This window comes from Cibotium barometz, chromosome 16 (genome assembly GCF_041138505.1).
Source record: "Cibotium barometz isolate CiBa-2024 chromosome 16, ASM4113850v1, whole genome shotgun sequence".
In the NCBI taxonomy this organism is placed as follows: domain Eukaryota; kingdom Viridiplantae; phylum Streptophyta; class Polypodiopsida; order Cyatheales; family Cibotiaceae; genus Cibotium; species Cibotium barometz.
The window spans coordinates 39,558,958-39,586,751 of NC_141061.1; the positions used below are offsets into that span (position 1 = coordinate 39,558,958).

At 38.8% G+C, this 27,794-nt stretch overlaps 1 protein-coding gene across 1 annotated transcript; it reads right to left on the reverse strand.

The window, feature by feature from the left end:
* Positions 1-17,199: 17,199 nt before the first annotated feature.
* Positions 17,200-27,316, reverse strand: LOC147630634 (cytochrome P450 78A11-like). Its single transcript, XM_086810833.1, has 4 exons — positions 27,175-27,316; positions 26,209-27,125; positions 25,817-26,087; positions 17,200-17,609 (listed from the first exon to the last, which is right to left on the reverse strand). The coding sequence occupies exons 1-4, from the start codon at positions 27,302-27,304 to the stop codon at positions 17,200-17,202; spliced, it is 1,728 nt and encodes a 575-aa protein (XP_086666959.1). The 5' UTR covers positions 27,305-27,316.
* Between the last annotated feature and the right edge of the window lie 478 nt (positions 27,317-27,794).

Genomic DNA, 27,794 nt, shown 5'->3' on the forward strand with positions numbered 1-27,794 from the left:
CCCTCCAGCATTTTGGTGTAAGACAATCCTTTAAGAAAGCAGGGTTTCTATGCAAGTTTTTAGTTTGATTTTCTTTTGAATACAAGAGTATTTCTTGAATCAGTATCCCCAAAACTTCTTGATCGAAATTCTGAATTTCATAGCAGAATTCCTCAACTTCTACAACCTTGATCCACAGATCGATTTGAAGGGTCTCAAACTTAGTTTCAAATTTGGTAGAAGTTTTGAGTGTATTTTTCTAAACTGATCACACCTTCTTTCCTCGAAACTGACAAAAGAGTTTGGTCTTGGTCATAGTCTGATTCAAGGTTCAAGTCGGATAAGATTTTTCTTGATCTCTCTTTCTCGAAAAGGTTTGATAATTCAATTACTATTTTATTGAATCTTTCTTTGAACATTCACTTAACTGATTTCTAAACTAGTTACGAATTTCAATGAGGAATAATTCAATCATTTATACTGATTTCTAAATTAGTTACGAATTTCAATGAGGAATAATTCAATCATTTATCAAAATATTTCGATCTCGATAGATTTCCTGAATTCTCTTTTTACAATCCGTGTGAATATAAAACGATAGAAATTTCTCTCTTAGAGTATTTAATTTTTCATTTATCAAATACTCATAGAATTTAAGAGAATTCTAATTTTGCTATAAAAATTCTTTATGCATCTATTTATGCCATAAAAATCAACTTCAATGGGAATAACACTTTTATTCAAAAAAAATCATTTTATGCATCTATTTATGCATAAAATCAAATTTAATAGGAATAACACTTTTAAAATAAAAATAATTCCTTTATGCATCTTTCTATGCATAAAAATCAAATTTAATGAGAATAACACTTATGAAATAAAAAAAGTTCCTTTATGCAAAATCAAATGTAATGGAGGATAAGACTTTTGAAATAAAAATAATTCCGTTATGCATCTTTCTATGCATAAAAATTAAATTTAAAGAGAATAACACTTTTGAAATAAAAAGTAATTCCTTTATGCATCTTTCTATGCATAAAAATCAAATTTCATCAGAATAACACTTTTGAAATAAAAATAATTCCTTTATGCATCTTTCTATGCATAAAAATCAAATTTAATAATTAATATTAGTGATATCCATGCATATTCATAGGTGAATATGTACATGGAGTAATTAGAATATTTCTTTTAGATACAAAAATGGTGGGAAGTACTCTTTTGGAATAACATAAAAACAAACTTTCTTTTCCACAAAATTCTAGAAAATTTTGCTATAACTTCCTTTGTATGGCTGATCATTTCTCATTTTTATCATTCTATTTTTAACTTAAATTAACCCAAATTAAACTCATAGAACTCTAATCTACACAATTTTCTAAATTCAAGAGAGTAAACAATAAGAAGAGTTTATTTAATCTCTTAGTTAATCTTTTTAGGATTAAGAAAGGCTGGAATGTAAAGAAGAGAAGGGGGTGGCCTTTTCCTCAAAGGCATAGCATTTGAATTTACTTCAATCAACTGAAAAACATGAAAATCAAGAAAACCATAGATTTAAAATTAAACAAGTAAGAAAATTAACTTACATAGAGCTTGTAAGCTCTCCTTTGGCTTGAGGGATTGAGGATTCTACTCTTGTTTGAAGCAAGAGTGGCCACCAATTCACTTTGGAGAGGATTAGGCCAAAAACAATTGAATTATTAAAAAGTTCAATGTAAATGGCTCAGGACAGGAGCAAAGTAACTGTGCATAAACACCATTAAGCTTTTACAAAGGGGGAGGCTTCTATTTATAGGAAAAAGTGAGCCTCTAACCAAGCAAACTGATTCTAGAATTTTTGAGATGAGTTTGGTCAATTTTTGACCATTTTTGGGTCAATTGAGCTTACTTTTTGGATCTAGTTTTGAAATAGGAGAGAGGATAGATGAAATATCTCATTTAATTGATTAAAAATTGGGGGTAATGATGAGAAAAAAGGCACCTCCTTCATGAGGGGAGATCCCCACACTGAGGTGTCAAAATTCAATTTTTTAATTGTTTTCTTTGGTCCTTAGTCCACTCTTCATCTTATGTGAGCTTTTACTCATTTTTTGGGGGGGTTTTCTTTTATTCTTCAATTTATCTCCTCCCTATATTTGGATTAATCTTATTGGTCCATAGGAACCTTAATTGGACCATAATCCAAAAATTTCTAAAAATATGGACTCTTAGGCTAAGGTCCCTTATACCTATTTTCAGTTAATTCCACTTGCACATTGGAAAGTTCTTTTTGAATTTCTGTTTTAGGGGAAACCATTTTAGACACTAGAAGGATTTTTATATCCAAAAATATCTCAATTTTGAATTACCTCCCTCTAGACATTTTCTCTCTCCAAGCCAAAATAGGGTAAAACATGATCTTTCTTTTATTTCAGAGAGGGGAATGATTATAAGATCGGAAGGGGAGGTTCTTACACCTACACAAATCAAAAGCTAGAGGGAGGAATCTTACACTATTGAAGAATGTCACCAGGTGTTTGCTCTTGTCCTCAAGTGCTCACCACCGCTAGAAAAAGAGCAACTCATGGCCAGGTTCATTTGCGGAATGAATGAACCTTTAGACACCCTAGTCAAGAATGCCAAGCTAGTTTCCATGGCTGAAGCTGTAAGAATAGCAAAGGACTTTGCCAAAGCCTTTATCATTAAAGTCCCACCAAAGCCAACTCCCTCATCCTTCAAGAGATTCCAAACACCGGGAAGTTCTTCCAACCTTCCGCCTCCAAAGAGACACCAAGGTCCCAATCACAATCAAGAGAGAGGAAGTTTCAGGAATGAAGGAAGACCTTTTCCTCGAAGCTCTTTCTCACGAACTCTGGCTCTTTCATGAATGCAGAGGGAAGAGCTTCGAAGTGAGAATAGGTGTTTTGAATGCCAGGGGATTGGGCACCAGCTCAAGGATTGCCCATCTCCTTCTATGGGCCAAGGAAGCCAGGGTCCTAGAGTTCAAATACAACTTCCTTCATATCAGTCAAGGTCCCCCGCACCAAAATCAAGGCAACCCCAGAAGAGTGCCAACTCAACCTACAACCTCCATGCAAAGTAGTCTCCGAACTCCCTCTCCCAGAATTGGGGAAACCTAAGAGAGAGAGTTCCACCTCAGACTGCAGCAACTAGAGATCTGTAGATTGAGTCAAGCACAACATTGAGCTCATGTATAGTACTTCAAAGCACCGTGCATTTGTGTAGTGATTCAAAGCACCATGCTTATTGAGTCTAGCACATCATCTTGCATGTGCAAAGCTTCAAAGCACCACACATTGAATCAAGCATATATGCAGTACTGCAAAGCACCATGTAGATTGAGTCAAGCCCATGCACAATGCTTCAAAGCACCTATGTAGTGGTTTAACAGCACCATTCAAATTGAATGTGCAGTGCTTTACATAAGCATACTTATATTCTTTCAAGAGCAACATAAGCACAAAGGCATGTTGAATTTTTAGGTATAGAGAAGTATAACTCATGCAAATGCTGAAAAATATTCACATAAGAAAAAATTGACACTAAAAAACAAACATTTTTTCATCTATATAGTTTGCATAGACAACTTACCTGTGTCTCAAGAAAGGGGATTGGATGTTTTTTATAGGTGCATCTTCTGATCCATTGACGACGACAGATATCCTTCTTGTTTGGAGAAACATGGGTGTTCTCGGTCCAAAAGGCACAAACCAAATCTTAGACCTCATCAAACTTGCTTAAAGGGCATTGGTGATTACAAAGATCTAGTCGTAATGAACTTTCACCTTCATTGGAACAAAGCCTCTTTTGGGCTTCAAATAAATCTCTAGGATGTATATCTAGTAGCTTAAAGGGCGTTGGTGCTTACAAAGATCTAGTTGTAATGAACTTTCACCTTCATTGGAACAAAGCCTCCTTTGGGCTTCAAATAAATCTCTAGAATGTATATCTAGTAGCTTTGCAACGTGTGTAATGGCAATATCTTAATAACAATTTATTGCACTTGTCAAACAAGTCAACACACCTCGCTTTACAAAAAGTTCATCACTTGATTTTGGAGCCTTAATCAAGTACATGGACTCTTTGAATGCACGAACCATATCTGTGTTGGCATGCCATCCCTCAACGTATTTTGCAATGCATGCATCCTATAGTAAGACCTCATCCATAACTTCAGAGCCCATCTTCTTCCCAAAGATGAAAATTGCTTAACCAAGTAAACACAAATTCTCTCTTTTGCTACATTCCTTCAATCTTCATCTGATACCATTACCATTTTGGTCTTATGTTTTGTCGTGGCTCTTTGCTTTCTTTTATGCTCTTCTCTCAAGACGTGAAAATCCATTGTTGAGAGTGTGGTTTCCCTTGCATTTGTAAATCTGAAATCTGTTCTGCTTCAATCTGCTCTAGCCTTACTGCTTCAACACTCTCCATATGAGAGGGAGAGAGAGAGAGAGAGAACAATAGGTCCTCAAATAAGATTAGGCAGATACAAAGATTAGGCATAATTTCTTTGTGTGCATGTGTGTGAAATAAGAAGAGAGAGTGAAAGACAAAGATTAGGCATAATTTCTTTGTCTCTGTGTGTGTGTGTGTGTGTGTGTGTGTGAGAGAGAGAGAGAGAGAGAGAGAGAGAGAGAGAGAGAGAGATGTGGTTCATTGTTGTTTTAGATTGAACCTAATTGCTCTGTGTGTGTAAGAGAGAGAAGGGGAGAGCGAGCGAGAGAGAGAGAGAGAGCTCTGTGTGTGTGTGTGTGTGTGTGTGAGTAAGAGAGAGGGGGGAGCGAGCGAGAGAGAGAGAGAGCTCTGCTCACCGCGGGAGAGAGAAGAAATTGCCTAATTGCTCAAAGAGATCACTATGCTAGAGAGTATATTGTGATAGAGAGAGAGGGACACGAAACATCCCACGCTTTTTCATTTTTAACAATCCACTCCTCTTTTATTGTAACGATTGGAATAACAAACAACAAAAAATAGCCTATATGCACTTTTTGGAACATATGAAAATACCTTCAAAGCACAAATGAGATGCTTTCAGCATGTTGTCCCGCCTGCAGAGAATGCTTTTTAGTGCTTCCTCCATTGCTTTGACTCATATGTGCAAGGTTCAAATTTTCATGGTTGTGTACTCTGACATGATTGCAGATGAATGAATCATATGGGAAAATTTCAATTGTCATCAAGTTGGATGAAAGTGATGTTCTTAAGTGGATAAAGCTTTAAAGGGTCAGCATCACTCCTATGAATTGAGCTCTTAAGGCAGATAAAAACAATCCATAAAACTTTAGTGTTGTCCAATTAGAGCATAATATATGGTGGCTTGCTGCCTTTGAGATTTCAAATGATAATCACAAAGTTTTGAAGTTGTTCTTGGTAAGACAACCATTCCAGCTATCATTGACCGGCAATCCCAAGATGAAAACTCAATGTAGAAGGGTATGGCGAGTATAGTGTTAAATGGCATCGGGAAGGGGACTTGAAGAATTTAAAATTCATGTTTGATCACATATCTCAATGCTGTGAATGCAAGGTTTTCATATTTAGGAAAAATCCCATTCCTATTTAAAAAATGGGATTAGGGTTAACCTATCTAAGCTTTTGTCAAAACCCTTTCATGGTCCTATCACTAAAAAGATACTTTAGAGTAGAATCTAAATCTTTAATCTTTGACAAATTTAGAGTATATATGCTCAAGATATGGCCAAAACTATATCTAAAAGTTCATTCCCAAAGTGAGCTTTTTCCCAAATTATCTAATATTGTCTATGTTTATATTGCTTACAAGAGAGGTCTATTGGAAAGGAAAAAAATAAATGTTGGAAGCAGATGAGAACTTAGACACCTACCCTGCAAATCATGACCAAGAAGATCTACAATGGCACCCTATTTTCAACATACCTTTGTTACGAGTCCACATTTTCACTCTACATGACTTTGTTTGGATTATGAAGAAGATAGTATATGAGCACATATGTTTTGCATACAAGATATATCCTGAGGCTAAGGCTGACGCAACTTGTAGGAAGGTGGAACAAGTACTCTCAAACATTGCTTCACACAAGAAATAAATGAAAATTGAAAAAAAGAGAAGAAATCGAAGAAAAGTGGAAATGTACAAAAGCAGCCTTGCTTTGGTGGAGCTAAAGCAAAAATGTTTCCATCTCCACCTATAGATGAGCTTGGTAACATTAAATTTTATAAGCTCGAGGACTATAAATGATGGAAGACATTACGTGCTATATGGTTCTCGATCATAGAAATAGAGGTAGAACAAGGATAGTAAAGACAAATGTTTGGATCAGCTTAAACAAACTTGCTCCCTTACTTCAGAAGATGGTACTTGAAGGTGATGATGCACGGGAGTTAACACACTCCATGTACACTTTCTATAATAACATGGCACATGCATGGAGTTCAAGAGCGATCACACACTATATGGTTTTTTCGTCACTCAATAAGTCAGTGTCTCTATTTTCTTTTGTGCGATTGTAGAACATGCTTGTTTGTAATGATCTTTTTGCTTTTTTGTAGCATATTCTTGAAGCGCATGGGTTGTACTTTACACAACAAGGGAGACTTGGAATTTTGTCTACTCAAGGAATGGAGAAATCACATTGGGAAGCTCGTTGTGCGTATCAACAAAACACGAATCATGGAGGTGGGATACATGGTAGCAATCTAATGGCTCACAACTGCTAGCCTAGTGGTATCGCAAGATAGAGTCAGAGGTAACACAAAAGAGAAAAGACAGGCCAATGCAGAAATAGGTGTGGCTACTGAAGTTGCATCTCATCGCCTTGTCAAATGAGCATACCATGATGCATCGAATGGTAAAGAGAACCATGCCAAGTGGTTGGAACACGACCAAGAAGGATGCAAATGGGTACCAAGATAAACTAGTTATTAAAAGTGTGTGTTATAATTTCATGTGTAAAGATGTCTTTAGATACCTAGGGTTTACATATAGTGTATCCTGTTTTCTCATTATTGCTAACCCTCATCTTATACTTAGTGAGTGCAATGGCAAGGACAAAGTAGCAACCTTTTCGATGACACCCAACTACCATCCATGCAAAGTGGGTGACTATGATTGATAAGGACATGAACTTCATCATCTACCTACACAACACAAAGGATGCTTTTAGGGATGCACCACCTCCAAAGTAGACTTATATACATGCATGCATGCCACCTTGTACCTAATTGAGATGTACAACTCAATGTAGCTAGACATTTTTATATGGCTCCAATGTATAGACATTTTTGTATCGCTCTAATATATATCAGAGAATAATGATTAAGTAATTTCAATTAAACAATTTTAGTACTAATTTGGTTTTTTATTTGGTGTGTAAATTTGTATCATGCCATGATGCAAGTATTTGTACATTCTTTTCTAGCATAAAGTGGTGTGCAATAATCATGAAGCATTGTGATGAATGTATCAAGAGAAAATTTCCATACATGTTAAGCATTGCGGTGATTGTATCAAGCATAAAGTGTCAAGATAAAAACAATAACCTTTTTAATGAACGTATCGGGTGTTGCGATGATGAATGCAAAGCATTATGATGATTAACAGTACTCAGACATAAACATTAAGTGGAGACATGTTTACAAAATGAAGATACTAGATTACATTGAAAGAAACTAGTCGATGACAACATGATACAACATTGTACTTCATTACATAGGTGACTTTTGATGGCCATGTTGTCTTTTCCCTTTTGATGACAATGGATGAGGTATCGCTAGAGGTGGACAATAGTGACTTCATGGCCTCAAATATGACTCGTTCGCCTCTCATTTCTTGATCTACAAGTTCTATCTCCATCACATTGGCTACACTTCCTATGGCAAGAAGAGCATACATAGACCCACCACGCTCCTTGTTAAATATGCACATGACCTTAGACCTTCTCACAAGCACAACCTTTCAGTCTACGCTTTATGTGATGAGGATGAGATTGAAGGGTGCAACACGAGTCACATGGCTACACTTCCTATGGCAAGAAGAGCATACATAGATCCACCATGTTCCATCACATTGGCTACACTTTCTATGGAAAGAAGAGCATACATAGACCCACCATGCTCCGTTACATTTTCGACACTTCCAAATGGAAAGAATACCATACATAGACCCACCACACTCATTAGGGGAAGGTTGAGGTCTATAGGGGCCCTTTAAGCTGCCATATTATGATTTTAATGGCTTTTTGTTAAAACGTTAAGTTTCTTTGACTTTAGATACCTTCTTGTTCTTCAAATGGCTAGAAGTTTGAATTTCAAAGTTTCCTGCCAAAATTGAATTTGAAATCGAGCGAGCAAAACTATATCATGTGACATATCTATGGAAAGAGCTCGACGAGTAGATTCTGTACTGTAATCTCTGACAAATTTTGAGCTCATATGTAGAAGTTATGGACGTCCGAAATTTCAAAAACTTCCCCCCCCCCTAATTTTTGGAAATGAAAAGTACAAAAAGGCATCTTCTAAAGAATCTTTTGACCACCTTTAATCACCCAACATGTTTGTATACATGGCATCACATGATTGGCTCTTTTCCTTAATAACCTTTTAATCACATGGCATCTTAAAGGGCCCCTATAGACCTCAACCTTCCCCTAATGCCTTGTTAAATAGGCACATGACCTTATACCTTCTCACAAGCACAATCTTCTCTATGTGCTTGATGTGATCGAGATGAGCTTAAAGGGCACCCTCATCCCGAGATTTAGCCTCCATATCTTGATCTTGAAAGATATGTTTTGAACAAGGGAAAACTTGTATAACATACCATCACTTTGGATCAAATCAATCTGCATGAAGCACAACCTAATATGACAAAAAAAAGAAAAGGGGTTACACTTTTATTCTACTACATCAAGATTTAATTTGGGATTGGTTGGGTTACTAACCAGTTGAGGTAGTACAAAGGTATCATTCTCATCATTCCAAAACTTGGTGGAATGAATTTGAAAGAACCCATTTGGATGTTTCTTCACGATTGCTGGAGCATCTCTATATATCACCTTAAACCATTTGACATCAAAGATGGATAGACTAAATGCTCTAAATCCAACCTCAAGAATATCCTAAATAGTTCCAAAATACTCAAGATTGTCCTCTATGACAATTGTATCATGTCTACTGGCTCGATTTTCTTGCTCAAAAGATGCCATCACACCACAATCAAATGTGTTTCTTTTAGAATACATATGCTCCGTTGGCGAAAGTGCCTTCCCTCTGACCATATTACATTATATAGTTTTTACTAACATTAAACAAAAGCGTAATGTATTTTTGTGTAATCCATACCTAGTATAGATAGCATTTTATGACACTCATCTCGTGAGTTTGGTAATAGATTCTAAGGGGAAGGAATATTCTTGAGAAGCCTACAACATAGGGTAAGAAATCATATGTCAAAATATTATCAAGGAGAGTATATAGAACATGAAATATTGTCAATAGAATGAGGCGGTCTTACCAAAGAAGACTTGTGACACTTCCATCACTCCATTCATAAGTTGAGCTCCAAGTTTTCTCACAGTGTGGAGTATGAATATCCCTCATAAAAAGGGGTGCTTGCCTCTCTATGCAAGGTCTCCTCCTCTTGTGACATTGGAGCTTTCTCACTATCATCTATGACCTCCTGTCCAAAGAAGTCATTCACCATGTCATCCATGATGAGATTCTCTTCCTCCTCATGTGGAAATGGTGGAGGCACCTCATTCATTGGTTGGGGAAGATGAGTCTTAGCCATGCTTTCCATATGAAGCCTTGCCACCTCCTGCACTCTACCCAATGTCATCGAATGGTGTGGCATGTTACCTAGAACTCTCCTATGGTTCTCCTCCATTTCATCATTTGCACTTGGTCGTGCCACTGCCTTGTGAAGACCATATGTCTGGACATGCTCAATTTTTATACGACATTGTTGTATATACTGACCCTTGCATCAATCATACACACATCAAATTTTTTCTCTCAACCATGCCTCGGATCAAACTTCCAGCTTACCCTTCTTCCGTACAATTGACATTGTGTCCTGATATAGCGGAAACATATAGTGTTGTCCCTAGTATAGTCTTTACACCATAAGGTGTATTAACCATGTTTGACAATCCTTAATACACTTCTACAAGCAGTTGTTTGATTATTGCATATCCATACCAAGCTCGATTCCTCCATGTTACTATATGCATCAACAATGTACTGTTGTAATAACCTCCTCCCATGTATAGTTGGTATTGGATCTGACCTGTAATTTCTATGCATTATATTGTCTTTGAGTAACACATTTTTTGCTTTGAATCTCATAGAATGACAAATGGATAGGAACACTAACATACAAGATATATATATGTCAAACATTATCTCCTTGGCATGGGAAATAAAAAAACATATAAGAGTGGCATGTATGATCAATGAAAATCAGAAATTCTTCTCACAAACCCCTTTGTAGAAAAAATTTGGATATCTCGACAAGATCAAATTTGCATGTGGATTGCTTGTCAATACTTCCCTAACAGCTTGTAATGCATGGGAATATGGATTGCATGCATGCATCTTCGTTTGCCAACAACGATGTTAAAACACTAAGATCTAAACCAAATATGCCATCCAAACATTTTTGCAATTCATGCTTTGTGTCATACACATATAGCTGTGCAAAACATGGACATTTGTCTCTCCTCCATTAGGCAATAACATGCCAACACTCTGTATACAACATTTCCATAGACTCAAACATTATATATACCTCTATTGCCTAAAAATGTTACATCAATATAATGATACAAAAGCTAGGATACTATTGCAAGCCTACATATTAGTTCTAAACAATTATCTTCCAAAATCATTACCATGTAATAGAACTCTTAGAAACTCGGGTGGTTTTGCTAATGGCCACAACACACGTCCGACATTAGGAAAACTTTGGACTCAAAAGGGGATCCTATAAGAAAATCATTTTATAGAAAGGGGTGGTCTAATGAGAAGGCTTGATAGTGACATCTATGTGAGTGAATCTTCTCTCTCCAAATCTAGTGTTTGAGATTTAAAAAAATAGAGCAAGTAGGCTATAAAGAAATTTTACGTAGATGTTGTAGGTGTGGAAGATTGTGAAAGATATCCCTTCTCATTGCTTTATTTATTTTTTAGTTTTGACGCATCTTCCTCACTCGACCTTGTTTTTTTCTGAAAGTTTAGGAGCACCCTTTTTGTGTCTACCTCTATCATCTGCATCTCTATTGGATTACTAAGTGAAGAGAATTGAATATTTTTAATTTCGTGCTTAAACACAAGTTTTCTTGGCACTTGCTAATCATAGATTCTCTTAAGAAAAAAACCAAGCTTCCTCTTTCTTCTAAAGAAACCATTAGATTAGTAAGTTTAATGGGACATTTAGCTGTAGCTCTGAGTTGGGAGCTATGGCCACAACTTTGGAGTAAACATATTCTCTCATCTACTCTATTATTTAGGCTCTTTCAAATTGTTTCTCCATGGTGCTAACTAACTAGTTTATTTTGTACGAATGATGGAATAGAGAAGAAAACGTTTCTCTATGGTGATGCCCAACAAGAAAGATTAGGAAGGGAATTGGATTACCAATGTGTATCAGCATTTCTATTGGGTGCTTATGCGTCCATGTATGAAAGGAGCCTTTAAAGTGAAGGAAAGGGATGTGCAAGATTTGACAAAGAAGTGGAAGGGTTGACTTCTAGATTTATGGCAAAGAATTTAAGAAATGTTAGCTCTCAAAATATAACAAAAGTTCAGGTACAACATGTATTTCTGCACAAGTAAATCAACATCAATCTAGACTTAGGCATTCCGCGGCACATGCATAATGGTAAGAATAATTTGAATACAATAAATGGCTCAATGTTAATTTTTTTCTTCATTCTTATATGCCACCTCGTAATTCTTCAAATATCATAGAATGAAAAAACATTCAGTTCTTGAGTGGGATTGTCACTGTTTTCCATTTTGAAATCATAAAACTATTATATGAAGAGAGTACTTCTAAGTACCTAGAAGATAGTCAAAGTTTCTTTTATGATTCAAAAGTCATTCTACCTAAGGGCTGCTATCAATTGGGTAAGATAGAACGCATGATCTTACCATTGTTGGGAAGTTAAAAATGGCCATCATGTAGTTTTGAGGTATTTCACACGTGTATTGAAAATCTTCACTGATGTATGCAATCATATGAAGCCTAGTACATGCTCAAGGAATGTGCATTTGAGCTGGTTCTCAATCCTATTTGAATTTTTGGGCACATGTTCAAAGTATGTGTTGGGTTGCATTTGATAAAGGAGTATGTACATTGTGAAGAGATTCCCTCAAAAGATTTGACTTCAAAGGTTCTAGTAGGGCCAACAAGGAGCTCCAAGACAACTCATGGACATGTCACTATTAAGTGTTGTATTATGGCTAGAAGTGTTGTGTTTAGGTAATCCTTTTGAAATACTTGCATTCCATTTGTAATTTGTAGCATGGTGCTAATTCATGTGATTTGTTATTCTAGGGTAGGTACTTTGTTGCACGACGACAGACATTATGAATGGTCTACAAGTATTGAAGATGGAGGCTAATCAAGGGTGAGTGGATCAACCTTGACCAAGACACTCAAGACATCGTACCTCTTGATGTAAGCATATAATGTCAAGGGCAAGAAACAATCACATTGCAAATGGAGGATGATTGGCCATTGAGCGTCATCAGATAAGAGATTTTTGTAGCCATGCAGAACCCAACAATGAATTTTTTCTTCAAGATGGATGGAAGGATAGTATGAAGCAGGGCTGAGTGCTTAATTACCAATGGACAATGCATCACTCCACATGTTTTAGAAGTGGTGGAGTCACCATAACCATTGTAATTCTCACAAGAAATAAATGACTTGTTATCCAATTGTTATTTGGTCTTGTCAATTTGCATATGTGTTTGAACTTCGGGCCTCAATCTCTATGTTCATATGTGTGTACATATGCATGTTCATCCACTTGTCCATGTGCGTATGTGTTTGAATGCAAATGTTAGTCCACTTGTCCATGTTTTTACACACCTAGTAAACGTAAACTATGCATTTTAATTTTTTGTGTGAAACATGCCTTTATATTTTAAAAGCTGGCAAACATTGTGCATGGTTTAGAGTTTAGGGTTTACATGTGCATTTACATGTGTGTTTGTTTGATATTTCTAGTGAGAAAGATCAAGATGACTTGGATCAGGTGAGTTAACTCAAGGTCATGTTGAAATTTCAAAATGGGAAGAAATTTTACCAGTGTGTGGAGATGGCATGGAGGAGGCCAATAATACATTTTGTCTTGAACAAGATGTCCCTAGGTGCCTGAGCCAAAGGCTAGCATCTAGAAAGTTCCTTGAGATACCTACCTTTGTTTGGGGCAGCTGTGTGCTGTGTGGAGAAGGTCAATGATAAATTTTGGCTTGAGAAAGATGCCCCAAGTGCCCGAGCTGAAGGTTGGTGTTTGGGAGCAATTTCTAGCTAGAAAGTGCCCCCAGATGCTAGCCTTTGGGCCGGGGCACATGGGGGAATGTTTTTCAAGCCAAAATTTATCATTGGTCTCCTGCATGCCATGTCCACACTAGTGAAGTTTCATTGCATTTTGACACTATTAACTTTTTGACCTTTTGTGCTTGGTAGGACATTTTGAACATAGAGGACTTTGCATCCAAGAAAGGAGGAGATCGCCTTGGTGGTGATGACTCGCACAAATACTGCACATTGAAGGAATACATCAGTCACTTCATCAAGGACTTGATCATATTTCATAAGAAGTGCTCCCTTCACGGTCTCGACACTTTTATGATGATCTGGGCCACCTTGACTCATATTGCACCCTTCAAGCTCATCTCGATCATATCAAGCATAGCGAAGATTGTGCTTATTAGAAGGTCTAAGCTCACGTGTCTATTTAACAAGGAGTGTGGTGGGTCTATGTATGCTCTTTTTGCCATTAGGAAGTGTAGCCAATGTGACGGAGCATGGCGGGTCTATGTATGCTCTTCTTGCCACATAAAAAGTGTAGGCAATGTGATGGAGCATGGTGGGTCTATGTATGCTCTTCTTGCCATAGGAAGTGTAGCCAATGTGACTCGTGTCACACCCTTCAAGGTCATCCTGATCACATCAAGCTTAGACTCGAAAGTTGTGCTTGTGAAAAGTTCTAAGGTCATGTGCGGATTTAACAAACGAGCATGGTGGGTCTATGTATGCTCTTCTTTCCATAGGAAGTGTAGCCAATGTGACAGAGTGAGAGCCCGTAGATCAAGAAATCCAAGTCGTGTTTGAGGCCATGAAGTCACTACCCTCCACCTCTAGGATATCCCTCATCCATTGTTATCAAAAGGAACAAGACAACATGGCCATCAAAAACCACCTATGTAATGAAGTACAATGTTGTATCAAGTTGTCATCGACTACTAGTGTCTTTAAATGTAATCTAGTCTCTTCATTTTGTAAACATCTCTCCACTTTATGTTCATGTCTTAGTACTTTTGAGTATTCATTCATCATAATGCTTTACATTCATCTCACAACACTCAATACGTTCATTAAAAAGGTTAATGTTTTTATTGTGACACTTTATGCCTGTTATAATCATCGCAACACTTAACATGTATGGCACTTTACTCTCGATACATTCGTCACATTGCTTAACATTTATTGTGATAGAGAGAGAGAGAGAGAGAGAGAGAGAGAGAGAGAGAGAGAGAGGACATGCAAATTAGGAAGGAAGCAAGATAAGCTCACCGAGGGGAAGGGGGTTGCAAAAACTACAAAAAAAAACCCCCAAAAAAGAAAGAAGAGATTAGAACATTTAAATTAGGAAGGAAGCAAGATGTTAGAGAGAGAGAGAGAGAGAGAGAGAGAGAGAGGACAAGCAAATTAGGAAGAAGCAAGATGTACTCAGCAATCAAGGAAGAGGGGAAGCCAAAAATGATCAAAACAGAGTTCGCATTTCGACTCTGTTATTTTTCCAGTGTCCGAGATTACATCGTAGTTTTAGTCGTTTAAAAGCGTCAGTACATGTGTCCATAAAAGCGTTGGTATACGCGTCTAAATATGTCTAGAATATTACCAACGCTATCTCCGACGATTTTTTCGACGTTATCTCCGTCGTATGTTCTAACGACGAAATATTATTATATTGTAAAAGTTTATACAATCTTTGAAATTTCCCACCCCCACACATTTCCCGTTAGAATTTAAACTTTGGCCAACCAAACTATGGCCTCAAATATAAAGGGCCATTCCTCCTCTCCCAAAAAACACAAGCTAACAATCATGGATGGTGTGAACACTACAAACACGGGGGAACACCTAAACGTAGAGGAGAAAAGTCTAGCTTAAGAAGATATAGATTTTTTGAGTTATTCAAATTTTAAAGAATCTAGCTAGTATCTACTTTGAAAATGAGTGTCTTTCCTAAATTAACATAAGCAAGATTCAGTGTGATGCAAAACAAAGAGAGACAGTGCCACTGTTTTAGTATTCCTATATGCACTTTTCCTTGATTGATGGTGGAGAAAGGGGGGGTTACAGGGTCCGTACCCATACATGTCCCTTACATCTTGTTCTATTTAGAAATGAGAGTTTTGAAGAAAATTCCCAAGTCTTGTCTCAACATCCTTATACCATCTGAACTCATTCCACAGATAGTGTAAATATATTGGGCGGGATGCTTATCTTCTTCGCGCTTGTTGCACATCCCTTGAATAGACTTCAAATGCTTTGCATTGTTAATACCATTTTCTTGGAAGGTAAGAGGCACTTAGGTGGCTTCTTGGTGGCATGTCTTACAACCATCCCCCCTATGCAAAGTGCTTAAATGTACTGAGACTATGAGTTCACGTTTAGATGAGAACATGCTATCAAGAATAATGTCTTCTTTATTTGGGAAAAATAATTTTTTGTTATTAGAAGTCATCTCCTTAACTGTATCACACATAAAATTACTTTTAATATGAATTATATCATGTAGTTTTTTTTAAATCTATTTCTCACATTTTGAAATCTTTTATCTTCTCCCTATTCACACACACACACACAGACACACACATTTAAAAAGTGAGAAGTGTGTGTGTGTGTGTGTGTGAATAGTGAGAGAAGTGAGAGGAAAAAATATTTAAAAATGTGAGAAATGGAGAAAAAGACTACATGATATAAATAAATATATTTGTTATATATACATTTATATATAAATATGTGCAACATTAAACAAAAAATTGTATTCATTATACAAAACAAAACACATACGCGCGTACACACACACATATATAATATTTACATGCATATGTATATATAATACACACGCACATGCACACATATATGAGTATTTAGATTTTTATATTAACATGTACTAAATATATACATATGTATACACACTCACACATATAAGAGGGTGTGTATACATGTATACATATTATATGTACATATACATAAATATATATTATATTTACTTATATATATATGTGTGTATATGTACACATATATATACATATACACACACATACACACACAATATACATACAAACATAAGTCTCTTTGTGTTTGTGTTTGTTGTATTTGTATTTATATATCAAGATATTAACATTAGACAAATAGTTGATCTATTATACAAAACAACGTACATACTTGAGATACTTTAAAACATATTAAACACCACCACATATTTGGGTGTGAGCGTGTGTGTGTTGAATTATCTTTGATATATATCTTAACACCACGTATTTGGGTGCGAGAGTGTATGTGTGAGAGAGAGTGTTGAATTATCTTTAATATATACCTCAAGAACTTCCGGTACAAGACTAAGTTACAACAGAGGTAACTGTCTCCCATTACCTCTTTCTCACACTGTAGGATAACTCTCTCCCATTACCTCTCTCTCACACTGTAAGATAAAGTTAGTACACTCTAGTTATCATAATATCCAGGCCTTTCACACCACTTGGCGCTGCGGCCCATTCTTCACCCTACACACGGGATCCCCCCGTTGGCACTACAGGCCACCTGTTTGGCTCTTCCCCCCCCTATTGTATGATCTAGCCACTCAGTTCTTTAGACTGATGTTTGTATTTTGCAGCACCTAGGGAGAGTCTCCCGGGCTGCCATGATGTTTTCACTGCTCTTCTCTCTGTTAGGAGCAGGAGAGATCTCTTTTGTAGCCCTACGGGCGTTTTTTTTTACATAACTAATGAAAGGATCTTTTCTCGGAAAAAAAAAAATATGCCGGATGCTTGCCTATGAGTGAAATGAGCCGAAAGAGGCACCGCCATTTCGCAGGAAAGCTTCAGAAGCTCCGTGAGCTCCACAGGGTGGCGCTCGTCTGCGGACAGGTGAAATCGTTGCACGATCTTGGCCACCCACAGGTGAACTGTTGCCAAGGCGAGGGCCTTGCCGGGGCAAACTCTTGCGCCCGCACCGAAGGGAGCCAAGCGTAGGTCGCTCCCCCTCACATCCAGGTCCTCCCCGCCTTCCCTGGGCAAGAACCGCTCCGGCGCGAACGTGTCGGGTGCGGACCAAATGGCGGGATCATGCGTGATTGCCCACATGTTTACCATGACCGGCAACCTCGACGTCGTGAATGGCGAGCCTTGCCCACGACAGCAATGGCCCAGGCGGATGCAGGCGCAGACCTTCTTTCACAACTGCTTGCAGGTAAGGCATGGTGGCCACATCGGCATAGCGGATGCTACTGTCGCCTTTTATCCGCACCATGGCCTCCACTTCAGCATGCAGCTTTGCCTGCACGGTAGGATTCAGAACGAGCTCGGCAAGGATCCACTCTGTAAGGATGGCCATGGTATCTGTGCCTCGGAAAATCATCTCCTGTAGTCACAATTTGCGAACTTGTCGGGTCCGGACCAAATGGCGCGAAAGAAAGCCTGATTTTTTGGATCCAAACTAATGGCTCCAAACAAGCAGAGATAACATCATCCTATAGAGAGAAAGAGAGGAGGGAGAAAGTTGGAGGAAAAGTTGAAAAAGAAGAAAATCATTTTTGCCAAACTAATATGAGGCCAAATCTTGTAAAAAATTAGCACCAGCAAGCTCCTTAGGTCTCCCAAAAATTGCTTCTACAAAATCTTTTAAAAAATCGAAGGTAAATTTAAACCTAAAAAATAAGAAATCAAGAAAAGTGCATAGAGTTTGAAGCTTAAAACGTAGCAGTGCATTTATGAAAGTGCCACAAGTTACGATGTAAAATTCCAGCTCTAGAAGATACGTATTTTATGAGTTATTCAAATTTTGAGGAATCTAGTTCGTATCTACTTTGAAAATGAGTGAGTCTTTCGTAAAATAACAAAAACGAGATTTAGTGTGATGCAAACTGAAGAAAGATAGTGCCACTATTTTAGTATTCTTATATGCACTTTTCCTTGTTTGATGGGGGAGAAACGGTGGCTTACAGGTCCCTGGAGGGTCCAAAATTTTCCTAATGTCATCATCTTATTGTTTCCATAATCATGGCATATCTAGGTCTAACGTAATAAGAAATTATGTTATGTATACAAGAGATTCTTGAACAAGCCATCTCATTGCCAAACCGCCCTCCTCACAGTGAGCTATTTGATGAACAAAACCTTTCAGTGTCTTCATAAATCTCTCGAGGAAAAACATCCATCGACTCTGAACAACACCTGATATAGCAACCTTGTCAACCACATGAACAAGTAGGTGCAATTGAATGGTCAGGGAACTTGTTGGAAATAATTTCTCTGCCATTGTTACTGCTTCAATAATGGAGTTTAAACAAGCTACTTCCAACATATTTCTTCTAATATCCTTCTTTGATATCCACCGTAACACTGCACTAATCTTGTATATTTTTGCTCTTATGTATTAATTGAGGGAATCCTTAATGGCTATTTGGTAGCACAAACTGTAAGATTTTGTGCCAGTCCATGAGACTTCTAGCCACTAAACTCTTTATCCTTTGTGAATTCTCCCTTCAAGTAATGCATACAACCAGTTCTTTACACGCTGCTGCTCTTCTTTGGTTAAGACTCAAGGTTAAGAAGGTTCTCTACAGAGAATCACCTTCCCATAAGGTCTGCTTTGTGCCCATAAGTGATGCATGAGATCCACCTCGTGTAGATCATTCCTTTGTGCCTTTCTCTCTTTAGCACTAGTGCTGGCTTTCCAAAGCATATCAGCTATGTTCTTGAAAATGTGCATAGGGTCAAGAAGCTCATTGACTAGAAGATCACTTCAGTATGGGAGTAGATGGAAGATGGATAGCCGTTTCATTCCGGGGGGGTGAACAACTTGAATCCACTTCCCATGCCCTCCTCCAATCACTTGGCTTTAGTACATAAGGAGGCCTCACTAGAAATCTCTCTCGCAACTCATGGTTGTTGGGGAGATACTTTTTGTGGTCCTCGTAGACAACCTTCCTCGAAGCTATTGAGTACCGGGCCTCTAATCCAAGCCCACATATAAGACATGCATATAAACAGATATTGAAAGCCGTGCCAAACATGCTAATCATTGTGATGAGATATGCAAATAATACAAAAATACCAAAATCGTGAAATTAAATCAGATCCAGAAATCTTAGAATAGTTAACTTACCAAAGCACTCTCCATAGCTCGGCCAATCATGTATGGTGCACATAAGTATTCCTCACACTACTGCAGCCCTTTCTCCAAATCGCTTAGATACATCATGAACTTGGATACCATCCCATAACGTGGGTAGCTCGTCAACTAATGGATCCAAGTAGATGTCCATGTTCTTAACTTTTTACTTCCTTGAAACTATCAAGGAAAGTAAAAGGTTCCCCTTCTTTATTGCTAAGCATGGTGGTAAGTTATAGTTGACTAGGAAAATGGCCCATGTACTCCATGATGAACTTTGTAAGCCAAATTAATTGACTCCATTCATTGTTAGTCCAAGACAAATATGAGGAGGCTCTTCCCCAAAGTCTATCCACTTCTCTTTGATATGCCTCCATGTTGGAGAATCAGCGAAGCGCACACATAATGCCATTTGTTGATCTGGTGTTTTGATGCCAAGTCATTAAAGATGTAATAGATTTGGACCTAAACATTGTTTGAATACGTGGAATGATGGGGAAGTGGCGTAAGACTTTAACAACAAGGACCCTTTGTCCTTAGATATCTTGCTTATATCTTGATGAACCACATGTGGACACTCGTGAAGAGTGGCGTACTTATGCCAAAAGAGAATACAACTATTCGGATAAGTATGGTGTGTGTTATAGTCCATCCCTATGGAGTGGAACATTTCTTTTGCTCGTGCACTATCCGAAGGCATCTCATTGTCTTCTGAAAGACTTTGAGCCTTTAATAACCTGTTACATATATCAAAACAAATAGTAAATGAGAAAGACAAGACATTCATGTAAGAATGTGAAACATAGAGAGGCGAGGAGACACATACTGCATAAGTTTTGAAACGCTTGTATCAGACCACCCATATATTGATTGCAAGTTCAATATGGAGAGGGAAGTGCAGAGAAATGAAACATGTGCTCCATGGTAAAGTGGTAGTAGATGGGCAAGCCTACGTAGCTCTTTATCCTCTCAAGAAGCATGCTCCATACATCATCTAATGTCTTCTACTTCTTGGGCCATTGCATGCTCTGAATCATGATCGTCTAGTCCGTGGGCTTGTACCATCCAGAGCATCTATCATGTCATCCATGTCATGCTCTAGAACTTGATATGAGTCCATAAAAACTTGCTTGGGTTCCAATCCCATCGAGGTTTTCTCTGTCCTTGCTCTTTTTCTCCACTTAGGTTGGATATCCACTGATTCATTGTTATCTGGGTGGTGAACATTGAGACCAGTAAGTAAATGTTGCAAGTGCTCCACTCAAAATACGTCCCAGTTTTTTGAATGCTCATTGTAAATTTTTTGACATTGGGCGACTTGGTTATTGCAACGACTACATGGGCACAACATTCTCTCCTCTAAATTGATCAAATTTAAAAGGTTCATAGCACTCACGGACTCCATGTATCTTGAATACGCATGTGAATTTGGGTTTAAATGAGGGGGAGGTGGAGCTTCTTTTATAGTTCATGCATGGCCTAGTCGGTATATTCTTGTTTTTTTATGGAAAGGTGTTGGGCCGCCAAAAAATTCAAAATTTGAATGTGAATTTATATACAAAAGTGAACTTAAGCGGGCGTCGAAATAATCGTTGTAAATTACTGTCGAAACACACATCGAAAACAAATTTTATCGACTTTTATTTTGATGTCGGTATCAATGCGTATTTTGATGTCTATTTAGACTTTGGGAAATTTTTAACAGAACCGTGGTGCCTCACTATTAGCGTTTTAACAGAACCGTGGTGCCTCGCTATTAGCGTTTTCAGAAACTGGAACAGGTTCACCTCTCTCCCAAAAATATGTAGGTTCTCTCCTCTCACCTCCCCCATTCGTATACCCTAAACCTAAGACCTTCTCCCATCCCTTTCTCGCTTTAGATTTTTTTTGTATGTGTGTGGTGTTAACATGTTGTATTTTTTGTTTGTTTTGTAGGTTCTATTCTCTCTCCCAAATTTATGCAAGTTTTCTCCTCTCACCTCCCCCATCCCTAAACCCTCAATCTAATCCCTTCTCCCATCCTTTTCTTGCTTCTTATTTTTTGTATGTGTGTGGGCTAACATACAGTGTTTTTTGTTTGTTTTGTAACTTCTAATTTACTAAGATTCCAGGCAACCCTTCTCCTGTTCTCTTGTTTTTTATTTACTATTTGCCTTGCTTTTGATTTTTGCACCCTTGGATTCTAAGGTTTAGGATGATTAGCTTAGGCTTAAGCATGCATGCATAGATTAAGCTCTATGCATAGAGCTTAATCTATTCAATAAGCTCTATGCATATAGCTTAATGCATGTATTAATCTCTAAGCATAGAGCTTAATCTATGTATAGATCTGAATCTATGCATAGAGCTTAACGTATGCATTAGACTCTATGCATAGAGCTTAATGTATGCATTAGACTCTATGCATAGAGCTTAATCTATGCATTAAGCTTTATACATAGATCTTGATGCATGCATAGAGCTTAACCTATGAATTAAGCTCTATGCATGCATTAAGATCTAAACATAAAGCTTAATCTATGCATTAAGCTCTATGCATAGATCTTAATGCATGCATAGAGCTTAATACATGCATTAATCTCTATGCATAGAGCTTAGTCTATGCATTAAGATCTATGCATATATCTCAATGTCCATGCATAGAGCTTAATGCATGCATTACACTCTATGCATAGAGCTTAATTCATAGAGCTTAATGCATTTATTATGCTCTATGCATAGAGCTTAATGCATGCATTAAGCTCTATGTTTAGAGCGTAATGCATACATTAGGCTCTATGCATAGGGCTTAATCTATGCATCAAGCTCTATGCATAGATTAAGGCTTAATCTATGTATTAAGCTCTATGCATGGAGCTCAATGTATGCATAGATTAAGCTCTATGCATGGAGCTCAATGTATGCATAGATTAAGCTCCATGCACAGAGCTTAATACATAGATTGAGCCTTAATCTATGCATAGAGCTTGATGCATAAATTAAGCTCTATGCATAGAGCTTAATGTATGCATTACACTCTAAACATAGAGCTTAATGCATAATGCATGCATTAAGCTATATGAATAGAGCTTAATCTATGTATGCATTAACCTCTATGCATAGAGCTTAATGCTTTTGATCATATGTGTGGTGTGGTGTGGGGTGTGTGTGGTTTTCAAATGTAGCTAATATGTTTTGCTTGTTTTGTAGATTTTCAGTCATTTTCAGCTCTCTCTTGGTCTGTCCCTCTCAAGCCCTTCCTCAAGTCACCAAATAGCAAACAATCTATCCGGTAATAAGTGCCCTAATCTCATGCTTATGGGTTTTTTTTAACAGTATCTTCTTGGTTTCGATGTTGCCCATGTCATGGCATAAGCATGGGCATGTTGTCGGGAAAACCCACAAGCATGGACATGTGCTTGTATGTGTGTAGACCATGGATCGTACACCCGATGACAGACCCGCATATATCCCCAATCTCTCCAATGTGCCTACACCACATGAAATGTCCCCGAGCCAATTTTATCATTTCAAGTCGCAGATGAGTCTTGAGAAAAGGGATATGCTGAGGCCTACTTTGGGGGAGGCATTGGCACTTCTGCACAACCATCACAACCCACCACCACATAGGTTATGCCCTTGGACACTCCACGACACGTCACACAAACCTCGCCCACAGCTCGCTCGACTACTTCCAGTTATAGGAGACGAGATAGTTCGATAGATTGTTGCCGTGGGTCTTGCTGCTCATCATACCTTTGGGAATCTGCATGGTGCTTTCTACACTCCTCTTCCCAAATCTCTTGTGTGCAACTACAAGGCTTTTGTCCCCCTATCTTTACCTTGCGTGTGGTCGTTGTGCCAGTACTTCATCACGTTCACCATGTGATCTTTTATCCATCTAAGATGGACCTCTTTACTACCCGGTGCTGGCATAAACTCACTCTTAATTTGATTCATGACTCGTTCCTTCTTTGTGCTATCGGGTTTATGCCATGTAGTCATGAAGTCATGGGCACAGGCTATATGGTGTAATTCACAGATTTGAGACTTCATCTCATTGCCAACATCATCCAAGGCCACATTTTCATCCACTACTTTTAGTATCGAGAACGAGCCAGATTGGGGGTAGAGGGATTTGTGTCAAAGTAGTGGGATGAGCGTGAGTGCAGTGTCCCCTCACAGTTGGCAATGGGTGGGTTCTTGCAGTGCTGATGTGAAGAAGCATTTGTAGAGTCATCAGCACGCCGCAAAACGAAGCGAATGGAGAGCATAGGGAGCTCCCATCTTGGAAGGGGTGGATGGGATGCTTTCCACACATACTTTGTAAGTGCTCATAGTACAATCACTCACTTCATGCTTCCAGCAAAGAGTGGTCAGTCGTGCTGGGAGTGATGGAGAAAAGGTATGCCCTAATGCACGAGACATATGCCCTCCTCGAGCAACTTGAGAGAAAGAAGGCGTTATCGTGAACTGGACGGATGTGGTGAATATGGTAAACCTCTACATTTTTGACCCATTAATTAGTTTTTTCCTCACTTGTCTCATTTCTGAGGTTTTGCCCCTTGAATACTCTTTTGCAGGAACTAGTGCCAAATCCCTTAAATACTCTTTCTATGTTAATAAATTTTACCCTTCCATATTTCTAATTAGATTAGTTAATGAAATATTATTCTTTGTCTACCAATATAATGCCATGTTTTGCGCACATTATTCAAATGTCTTAAGATATGCTAAATGCGAAACATTACTTGACTCTAATAGTCTATATTTGTTCCATCCAACCATCTTCTATTTATAAACGCATGAACTAAACTTGAAAGACATTAAGATCATCATCTCTCTCTCTCTTTATAAATTGATTTTGATAAAACATAGAAAGCTTAATATATTCTTATGTCAAGCAGAAAGGTTTACAAAACTAAGACATCCTATCATACTACTTAGCATAATAATGGGCCAAGTGTATAAATATCACTAAAGTAGTTTTTATCCTACTAATACAAATTACAAAAATCCAAAATAGAAAAGTCTTTATAGCATATCATGTGAGGCATTGTAGAATAATCTAACTTGTAACTCATTTTGGTCATTATAGCTTTTAGCCTATTAAAACTGACTTTAAGAGACGACACCTCAATGCACAACATAGTAACTTGATCTTTTAAGGCATTTACTTGCAACCTACACCCTTTGTTACACACGATCAAGCCTTTATCACTTCCCTATGTAAGATGATCCATGTACCTATACATGTCCCTAACATCTTTGTACCATCCAAACTCATTCCATAGACAATGTAAATATATTGTGTATATATACATAAATATAATATATATACATAAATATATATTATATGTACGTATATATTATATGTACATATATATATATATATATATATATATATACATATATATTATATGTACATATATATATATATATGTTATATTATATGTACATATAATATATATATATATATTATATGTACATATATATATATATATGTGTATATATATACATATATGTATGTATATATATACATATATATATACATATACACACATAAGTCTCTCTATGTTTGTTATATTTGAATTTATATATCATGATATGTAACAGTAGAGAAATAGTTGAATCTATTATATCTATTATACAAATTTAAACAACATACATACTTGGGATACTTTAAAACATATTAAACACCACATATTTGGGTGTGAGAGTGTGTGTTGAATTATCCTTAATATATATCTTCCGGTAAACACAACATATTTGGGTGTGTGGATATTTGGGTCTGTGGGAGAGTGTGTTAAATTATCTTTAATATATACCTCAAGAAGTTCCGGTACGGGACTAAGTTAACTCTCTCTCACTGTAGGATAACTGTCTCTCACACGGTAACATAAAGTTAGTACACTCTAGTTATCATAATATGCCGGATGCTTGCCTATGAGTGAAATGAGCCGAAAGAGGCACCGCCATTTCGCAGGAAAGCTTCAGAAGCTCCGTGAGCTCCACAGGGTGGCGCTCGTCTGCGGACAGGTGAAATCGTTGCACGATCTTGGCCACCCACAGGTGAACTGTTGCCAAGGCGAGGGCCTTGCCGGGGCAAACTCTTGCGCCCGCACCGAAGGGAGCCAAGCGTAGGTCCTCCCCGCCTTCCCTGGGCAAGAACCGCTCCGGCGCGAACGTGTCGGGTGCAGACCAAATGGCGGGATCATGCGTGATTGCCCACATGTTTACCATGACCGGCAACCTCGACGTCGTGAATGGCGAGCCTTGCCCACGACAGCAATGGCCCAGGCGGATGCAGGCGCAGACCTTCTTTCACAACTGCTTGCAGGTAAGGCATGGTGGCCACATCGGCATAGCGGATGCTACTGTCGCCTTTTATCCGCACCATGGCCTCCACTTCAGCATGCAGCTTTGCCTGCACGGTAGGATTCAGAACGAGCTCGGCAAGGATCCACTCTGTAAGGATGGCCATGGTATCTGTGCCTCGGAAAATCATCTCCTGTAGTCACAATTTGCGGGCCAAAACGAGTCAGTAACGAAAAATTAGTAATTCACGCGCGTAAATGTAAAGGAGAGTTTATACATGACAGTAACATGGCAATTATTATTTTGCAACTCACCCAAAGAATGGAAACCATATCAGAATCAGCCAATTTTTCCACCCCTTCCAAACCAAGGAGCACGTCCACAAAGTCGCACGAATCACTTGTGTTGCGAGTGACAGCACCGGCAATATTGCTGCTCCTGTGCTCGTCTATTATTTTCTGCACGAACGCGTACACTCGCGGCCCTAGCTCGTCACAGCGCTGTCGGATGTGCAATGGGTCGACACACTCGAAAGCTGCAGGCAAGTGATCCGCCATGTTGAATGCTCCCAGCAGCTCGAAGCCTTCCCGCACCATGCTTTGCACCTCCGCAGCCTCGGCGCTTCTGTGCTCGGAGAATGCGTAACGCCTGCCGAACACGGTGGCCAGGATGTTGTTGAGGGCTGCATGCTGCAAGTAAGGACGCACCTTCTGCACGCAGCTATCATGGGCGTGAGAGGCTATGGCTTCTAGCATGATAGATGCCTCGAGCTGGCGGGTGCGCTCGTGAGCGGCAATGCGACGTGGGGAGAAGAGGTGCGAGGCGGCAAGGCGGCGGAGGCTGCGCCAGTGATCTCCGTAGGGCGCGAATCCGACGGCACGCCCGAAGAGATGCTGCTGCGCGGACTGCGTGAGAGGGCGTTCTGCGAAGGCGGGGCTGCAGAGGATGTCGCGGGCAACGCTAGGCTGACTGGAGACGACAACGCGTGTGGACCCCAAACTGACAGCCATGAGAGAGCGAGCATTGTGGCTGGACGCGAGGGCCGCAAGGCGGCGGTGGGCGGTGTAGCTACACGTGCCGGCGAATGAGAGGAGAGAACCCAGTACAGGGAGGCCACGTGGACCTGGAATGGGAGGTAGGCGGCGGGAGGCAGGCTTGCAGAAGAAGCTCCTCATCCCCCAGGCCGGGCCGCCAGGGTACGCCCAGCTCAGAAGGGCTACGAGAAGCCACATTAGAAAGAACGAGGGAAAACAGCCTGGGAGCGGAGCAAGTAGAGAGGAAGTGGAGGAGGAGGAGGAGAAAGAGAGCGAGGGAAAACAGCCTGGGAGCGGAGCAAGTAGAGAGGAAGTGGAGGAGGAGGAGGGTGTGGTCATGGTGGGTGCATGTGGCGGGGAAGAGCTCAAGAGCCATCGCTTTGGAAACTTCAAAATTTGCACTGCCTTTGATGCGCACTTTGTGCCCTTAAAAAGATCGCCTAGCCTTAGCAAATCATTACTGGCTATTTAATAATCTAGGCTGTGATCTGTTCAATATCCAGACTGTGACGTTAATATTCCCCGAGACTGACGTTTCACCTTATAAGCAACGAATTTTCTTTCCTAAAACGAGGATAAGCATGATTTCACCTTTTCCTTAACAAACGAAGATAAACATGATTTCACCTTTTCCTTTGAAAAGTTCACCCAAGCTGCACACGTCCAAACTTTTAAAAACGTCAAATAGAGCTAAAACGTAAAGATTCCATCCTTTGTAGAATTTTGACTACTTCATTATTTATCCCATAGACAGATGTTGCAAGATGCATGATAATAGATCTTATAATAGGACGGATATATATGACCTCACACCAACCCTAGTAGACGAGGCCATGCATCACATGTGCACAAAATGTTTTTGGTTG

What these genes read in the sequence shown, in the direction of transcription:
- LOC147630634 (XM_086810833.1), bottom strand. Translation starts at nt 27,304, where the DNA reads ATGGCTCTTGAGCTCTTCCCCGCCACATGCACCCACCATGACCACACC. An exon ending in TCTCCTCCTCCTCCTCCACT is followed by an intron (nt 27,126 to 27,174) that starts TCCTCTCTACTT and finishes CGTTCTTTCTAA; the next exon opens with TGTGGCTTCTCGTAGCCCTT. An exon ending in CGTCGAGGTTGCCGGTCATG is followed by an intron (nt 17,610 to 25,816) that starts GTAAACATGTGG and finishes GTCGTGGGCAAG; the next exon opens with GCTCGCCATTCACGACGTCG.